Source organism: Myotis davidii, unplaced genomic scaffold (genome assembly GCF_000327345.1).
Source record: "Myotis davidii unplaced genomic scaffold, ASM32734v1 scaffold390, whole genome shotgun sequence".
NCBI classification, from domain to species: Eukaryota; Metazoa; Chordata; class Mammalia; order Chiroptera; family Vespertilionidae; genus Myotis; species Myotis davidii.
The window spans coordinates 1,249,135-1,256,504 of record NW_006282748.1 but is presented as its reverse complement, the minus strand read 5'-3'; the positions used below and the strand labels follow the sequence as shown (position 1 = coordinate 1,256,504).

The window sequence follows — 7,370 nt, the reverse complement described above, 5'->3', positions numbered from 1 at the left end:
CCAGGGCAAAGGCTTTGTTAAGGACTGATTCTAACAAGATTTAAAGGCTCATTCTTCAGGTAATTCTAATGCGGATCTAAGTTTGAGCCCCGCTGACCTAGGACATTTAACTGTATATATGTTACCCTTTTCTAACAAAGATGCATTCCATCCCCTATTAAATCGTATGGAAGCTCAACGCATTAAAAAAAATAAAAGTGGCCTTTCCCTGCCTGACGCAGCCGAAGTCACACGCGCGAGGCCCCTCCGCGGCCACCGAGATGCGCTACGTTGCCTCCTACCTGCTGGCCGCCCTCGGGGGCAATGCCTCCCCCAGCGCCAAGGACATCAAGAAGATCCTGGACAGTGTGGGCATCGAGGCGGACGATGACCGGCTCAACAAGGTGATCAGCGAGCTGAACGGGAAGAACATCGAAGATGTCATCGCCCAGGGTATTGGCAAGCTGGCCAGCGTTCCCGCTGGAGGGGCTGTGGCCGTTGCAAACTCAAGAGTAACAATAAATCATTTTGATTGCTCCTTTTATACCTTTCCAAAAACTTAGGAATATAATTTTTATTAAAAAACATGAATGTAGCCCTGGCTGGTTTGGTTCAATGAATACAGCATTGGCCTGTGGACTGAAGGGTTCCAGGTTTAATTCCGGTCAAGGGCACATGCTTGGGTTGTGGGCTCGATCCCCAATAGGGGGCGTGCAGAAGGCAGCCGATCAATGATTCTCCTCATTGATGTTTCTCTCTCTCTCTCTCTTCCTCTCTGAAATCAATAAAAATATATTTTAACAAAAGATAAAAATGCAGATTCTTTAGTTCAGGTCGTCCAGAAACCTTGCTCATTGAGCACCACTTGCCACCTCCATTACTCATTTTTTTTTTCAAACTCTTTCATTTCCTCCCTATTTTCATCAAACTAGGCTCTGAAGAGGAGGACTGCTAGAAAAAAATTGCCATCTATTTTACTGGATTTTAACTATCGAGACCTGAATTTGAACGTTGGTTCTATCACTTAACCTAGTGACTGTGACTTTGGACAACTGTATCTAAACTCTCTGACCTTCAGTTCCTTTATCTCTTAATTAGAGGCAATGCCTATCTCACAAGTTGCAGAGGAGACAAAATGTAGGTTGAAGTTAGTGTATGGTCAATAGAGGTTAGCTCCTTCAAGAGTTCAGGCTTTCCTTGAGGCCACATTAAGCTTTCACATCTGGGACAGGATTGATGCTTTGGCGACCGCGGACCACTGCTGGTCCATGAGGTCTGAGAGGTTGGCGACCTCAGGTTTAAGGAAACCTTTGGAGCAGTGGTTGCTACCTGGTGGTCCGTGAGGTCCGAAATGTTGGCGACTGCTGGTTTGGTATGTGAACCTGCAGTTACCTGTGTATTGTACTTGTGTTGTAGGATGAATACAGATTCTCTGTACCCATGGTGGGTCTAAAATTCTTGATTGACCTGCAGCATCATAGGAAGAGATGGGGAAGGAGGAGGAGTTATTCCTTGCCGAGTGATGAAGTAGAAGCCAAGAGCTTCATTGAAATGCCTCAGCAAACAGGCAAAAGTCCATTTTCCACTAGAATCACAATATGAAAGAAATATGAGAATTCATAATGGTGGTGGTGGGTAGGCTGAAGAGGGGTGGGAGAGGTGGGAAGTTCTCCGTGGACCAGAGGTGCAGCTTTATGACTGAGGAAGGATTTCTTGATTTTACTTTTTTAAAAAAAAAAGGATAATGGAATTTTAAGCTGGCATGAAAAAAACATGAACACATTTCCCCCCATTTTGGTATTGCAATGTAGTTAAATAAAACTCTCAGATAATATAAAAACCTCACTTTCCCCCTTATGAATATTTTACAGTGTTGCTAAGAAGTGCAGTTGACTGATATGAATTTAACTACCTCCTCCTTCTTCTGCCCACCCAGAGATTAGTAAGTAGTGAAACGGTTGGAAGTGTTCAGCGAGATGACAAAAGAGAAATCAGGCTTGGGGAATTGCAAAGTTAGATGATCTGTAATTGAATAATGTTGACTAGGATACACAAATCAAAATTGTTTAAAATCTGCTAAAGGAAGAACTCATTTGGGTTTGGCCCTGTCTCAATGACATTGAACTAGTGATTGAAGTCTAAGCATGACTATAGGTGGTATTTCCTGTTTATCTTTCACAAAGCTGGCTTCAGTTTTCATGTCGTGTTCTCTACATGCTCCCGACCTCTACACAGTGAAAAATGCTTTCAAGTTTCCTCAGCATTAATAATGAAAAACATTCCAGAGAATATTTCTTTTCTTTCTGGAGTCTGGATACATGGAGGACTGGTACCCAAGGGTAGGTGTTTTATGGGTAGATGGGTGTGAGATTTATCAGGATGATCGCTTAGTAAGTGAACCTTTGTCCTTCATTATTCCCTTCTGAAGAAAATTTCTATTTTTTTAAATAATGCCATAGTGCTAGTGAATTGTCTGAGGAAAGAATTTTATAAAAATAGCTCAGATTAAGCTATATGTGAGAAACTAATAAATGCTAGGATTTAGTGCCTTATACTGAGATGAGTATGTACATTTCTCAAGGAGTCAGCCCCCTGGAAACACCAACTAGCATATGTGTTAACAAAGGAATTTTCAGGTTTCAGGTATAAATTTGATGGCTGGGACACAGTGGTGCATAGAGAATCTTTTATAGAGATCCTCCTCAAATCTCAACAGATGACTTCTGTTTCAAACCTATTTTAAAGACAAGACTTATTTAGTTTTACCTTAACATCACTAAACTCCCTTTTGTTATACCCACCATTGCCAGAATATTTAAAAGTCCCTTTCCTTCCTCCCAAAGCTAAGACAATCTTAATTCCTTTCTACTTGTGCCTTTCTCTGTGTTCCAGGAGAGGTGAAGTTTGAGGATTACAGGGATTTCAATTCCTCACTTTGCATTCAATTAGCAAATGACTTCATTTATTATTGTCCTGACTTTTCAGCTTGAGGCACATTTTTCTTTCTCTTCCACCAGTTTCAACAATGAAAAATTTCAATCCATCATTACTTAATGAAGACATGGATAATCATGAATACATGGTACAGTTATTTCTTAGAACATCCCTGTTTAATAGAAATATAATGAGAGCTCCATATCTAATTTTAAATTTTCTAATAGCCACATTAAAAAATAAGAAGAAACAGGTAAAATAATTTTTTGGTAATATATTTTACTTAATCCATTGTCAAAAATATTGTCTCAACATGTAATTAATATAATTAGATATCCTATAATATTTTTTCCTGCACTTAGTCTTTGATATCTGGACTGGTATATGGGCTTAATTTTCATAAATCATGTGTGCTTGCAAAGAATGTATATTCTCAAGTTGTTGGATTCATTATTTTACAGACCCAGTTTGTTGTGTTGTTCAGATTTTTATGTCATTAAAATTGTTGTTGTTATTCCTTGATATGTCAGTCACTGAGGTATATTGAACTCTTCCAGTATTATTTGGATTTGTCCATTTTTTTTTGTAGTTCAGACATTATTTGCTTTATGTACTTCTGAATACATGTTACTAAATGCACATACATGTAAAATATGTTATATATTCCCAGTGAATTGAATCTTTTATGTAGCGATTCTCTTTATATCTAGTAACCCTTTTGTCTTTAAATCTATTTTGTCTGATGATACAATTTTACCATTTTTTAAATTAGCATTTTGTCTTATAACCAGATAATTCCATTCACATTGATTGTGATTAATGTTATATTTGGATTCATTTCTTCCATCTTGTCATGGTTTGGACTGGAGTGTTGACCTGGATTGTATCATATCCTTAGTCGATAGATGTCCCCATCACTAACTAATCCAACCACCTATCCATATCCCATCCTGTTGGACTATGTCTATGGCCCCAATAGTACAGTGGTTTAGGATTAAATGACACTGTAAAACAGTGGTTCTCAACCTTCTGGCCCTTTAAATACAGTTCCTCATGTTGTGACCCAACCATAAAATTATTTTCATTACTACTTTATAACTGTAATGTTGCTACTATTATGAATCGTCATGTAAATATCTGATATGCAGGATAGTCTTAGGCGACCCCTGTGAAAGGGTCGTTCGACCGCCAAAGGGGTCGTGCCCCACAGGTTGAGAACCGCTGCTGTACAATCATGCAGGAACTGGAAATGGTTAAAGACCAGGGTCAGGAAGGAAAAAGCTCGCCATCATCACATATTTAAAGGACTATCAAATGTATATAAAGAAGACATGAAAATTAGCAGCACCTGACAGAGCTAGAACAAATGAGGGTGATAATATTTTGTTCTTGAGCAACAGTTACATGCCAGGTAAATTGCAAATTTTTTACCTTAACTTAATTCACATATCAAACCACTAAGGTAGGAGGTTTTATTATCCTCATTTTATGGGTGAGGAAACTGAGTGTCAGAGAGCTTAAGGAAGATACCCAAAGTCAAATAACTAGTAAGTGGCTGAATTGGGAATCGAACTCAATTCTGAATGATTCTAAAACTCTTGCTCTTTTCACTGAATTATAACACAGGGAAGTGAACCGGTAAATACCAAATAAAGGAAAAACTCTTTTAGTTAAAATTGACTCAAAATATAATGAACTATCATTTGGGGTAGCGAGTTTCCCCACCTTTGGACATTTCCAAGCAGAGGGAGGTGGTCATATATCAAATCTATTATAGTGGGAGTTTTTCTTTGAGTGGGAAGTTGTACTTTAGATTATATGACCATTAATGTCTATTTCAGTTTCCAGAACCATATTGAAACCGTGCCAAAGCTCAACAAGAATATCTTTCTAAACTCTCCCTACTGTTTGAAAGTAGCCGCAACGTGAACTTGTTCTTTCCTCACTCAGCCTCCTTAACTCATGGCAGTGTTAAATGATGTGTACAGGCGGGGGTTTAATAAAACGCTATTTGATGATGACTCGATGAAAGTCAACTTGGCCTGTTTAGCTCGAAGAAAAAAAATGTCTTGTGTATTTTATAGAGTGAAAACATGATTGCAGCATAAGTTCTGTTACTTTGAAATGCTGGAGCCAAGAAATGCAAAAGCTGAGAGAGACTGTTGAAAATGAAACATTATTTTGCAGGTAGCTTTTAGCAAGTGGCCAGGATTCACTGGGAGAAAAATAAAGGTCTATCCTCTGTGTCTTGCTTGGTTCAGACATTTTGCCTTCAGAAAACTAAGAGAAAATGGCTCTGTCAGCAGTCTCATCAGGCTGGCCCCTCGGTAGACTCTGCTCCTGTCCACCTTACATTTTTTCCTCGTTGCTACTTCACCAGTGACCACTTCCCCTTTTTTTAAAGCCCAACTAAAAGCATATTTCTTCCAGATGCTTCTAGGGACCCATGCCCATCCCTGTAGCTGTACATCTCCAAGTATCCAGTAATGGCAGCTGAAATATATCTATATCTATATATCTATATCTATATCTATATCTATATCTATATCTATATCTATAACTCGATCATGTATTTATATATGGCTAAGTGTCCCTCTGACTGTCTGACCAGTAGCTATGATGTGCACTGACCACCAAGGGCCAGACACTCAATGCAAGCACTGCCCATGGTGGTTGCTGTCCAGCCTTTTCTTCATTTCCATTTGGCTCCCGCCACCGCTATTGTGCTCACCAGCCCACTGATCTATATATCTATATCTATATCTATATCTATATCTATATCTATATCTATATCTATATATCTATATATCTAATCTATATCTATATCTATGTATCTATGTATATATAAAGATTTTACACATTCACTACTTTTGAGGAGTCCCTTAAAAACTTATAAAAGCGGTTTCATAACTGACTGCTTCCTACAACATGGCTCTGAGATAGGTAGGAAAGATCTCATTATTGGCTTTTGATACACGAAGAAACAGTATGAATTGCTAAGTAGTTAGTGGCAGAGTTTTGGCATCTTTCAGCTCCACAACTCTAACAGCCAAATGTTGTGTTCCAAAATATTTCCCAGGAGGTTCTGACTCTTAGAGTGTAATTTATGACATGGCCGATACCTGTGGTTTGATATATTTGCAATTGGTGTAGCCTGTTATTGGGGCCAACCAAGCGCTAGCCAATGCCTACTAGAGTGTGAACAAACTTTGAGAAGGGCCCACTTCTGAGATGAATGTGCTGTCTCCTGCATGCATGTGACCAAAAATCACCCAAGTTACAGTATAAAATTTATTTGAGATCCATTTTTGTGTGCTGTTAATTGAGACCATAAGTTGATTCTCCCCCATCTCCCCTCCCCCCCCCACAAAAAAATAGTTACCTAGTTTTATATAAACCACTTATGGAATAATCTATTTTTTCCATATTGGTTTATGATGTATACTTTCTCATAAATCAAGTTATAATATATACAAGGGTCTGTTTCAGGCCTGTTGGTTAGTTGCATTGATCTGTTGATTCTTACACCAACATTATACTGTTTTAATTAGGATTAAAAGACATTTTAATATCTTAAAGTGTACAGTTTATGTACATTTTCACCAATTTTACTTTTTTAAGATATAGCTATCTTCACACAATGGTTGCCACCTACAATGCTTGACATTATATAAAAAATATACCTTTATTTGGGAGTAATTGACATTTTCTATTAGTGTTTAGTTTACTCTCCAAGAGCATATTTTATCTTTCCATTTTTTAAAAAATATATATTTTCTTGATTTTTTACAGAGAGGAAGGGAGAGAGATAGAGAGTTAGAAACATCGATGAGAGAGAAACGTCGATCAGCTGCCTCCTGCACACCCCCTACTGGGGATGTGCCGGCAACCCAGGCACATGCCCCTGACCGGAATCCAACCCGGGACCTTCCAGTCCGCAGGTCGACGCTCTATCCACTGAGCCAAACCGGTTTCGGCTATCTTTCCATTTGTTTAAATTTCTTCTAATTTTTCATAACTTGTAGCTATTGTGAACTGGACCTTCCCCTCATTACATTTTTTAATTTTTTTCCTGCAAAAAGCGTTATTGTCTCATCTGGCCCAGTGCATGGGAGAGGCCTTCAGGGCGGTTAAAGAATGGCCAGTAGTTTGGGGAAGAGGCTCAGGGAAAAGCCAGGCCCCGGGGGAGGCAGAGGGCCCCTCACAGGCCTCTGGGCTCACGGGCTCCCTGGTCGCTGGAGGGCGAGCCTTTCGGGGAGATGCTTGCCCAGCCCAGCCGGGGCGCAGCCTGGGGAGGCGGGCCAGGTGTCCCCCTCTTCTTGATGAGCTGCGCTCCTGCCCCGGAAGTGGTTCTGCCGGAAGTCAAGGAGCCGAGGGCCTGGGGGCAGAACCCGGGCGGCGGCTCCCCCAGGGCCGGGGCCAGGCTCCCCTCCCAGGCCGGGGGCGGCCAGGCCCTG

At 40.0% G+C, this 7,370-nt stretch overlaps 1 protein-coding gene across 1 annotated transcript; it reads left to right on the top strand.

The window, feature by feature from the left end:
* Positions 1–207: 207 nt before the first annotated feature.
* On the top strand, positions 208–2,880 carry LOC102761525 (60S acidic ribosomal protein P2). Its single transcript, XM_006753202.1, has 2 exons — positions 208–491; positions 2,872–2,880. The coding sequence occupies exons 1-2, from the start codon at positions 261–263 to the stop codon at positions 2,878–2,880; spliced, it is 240 nt and encodes a 79-aa protein (XP_006753265.1). The 5' UTR covers positions 208–260.
* The last annotated feature ends 4,490 nt before the right edge of the window (positions 2,881–7,370 follow it).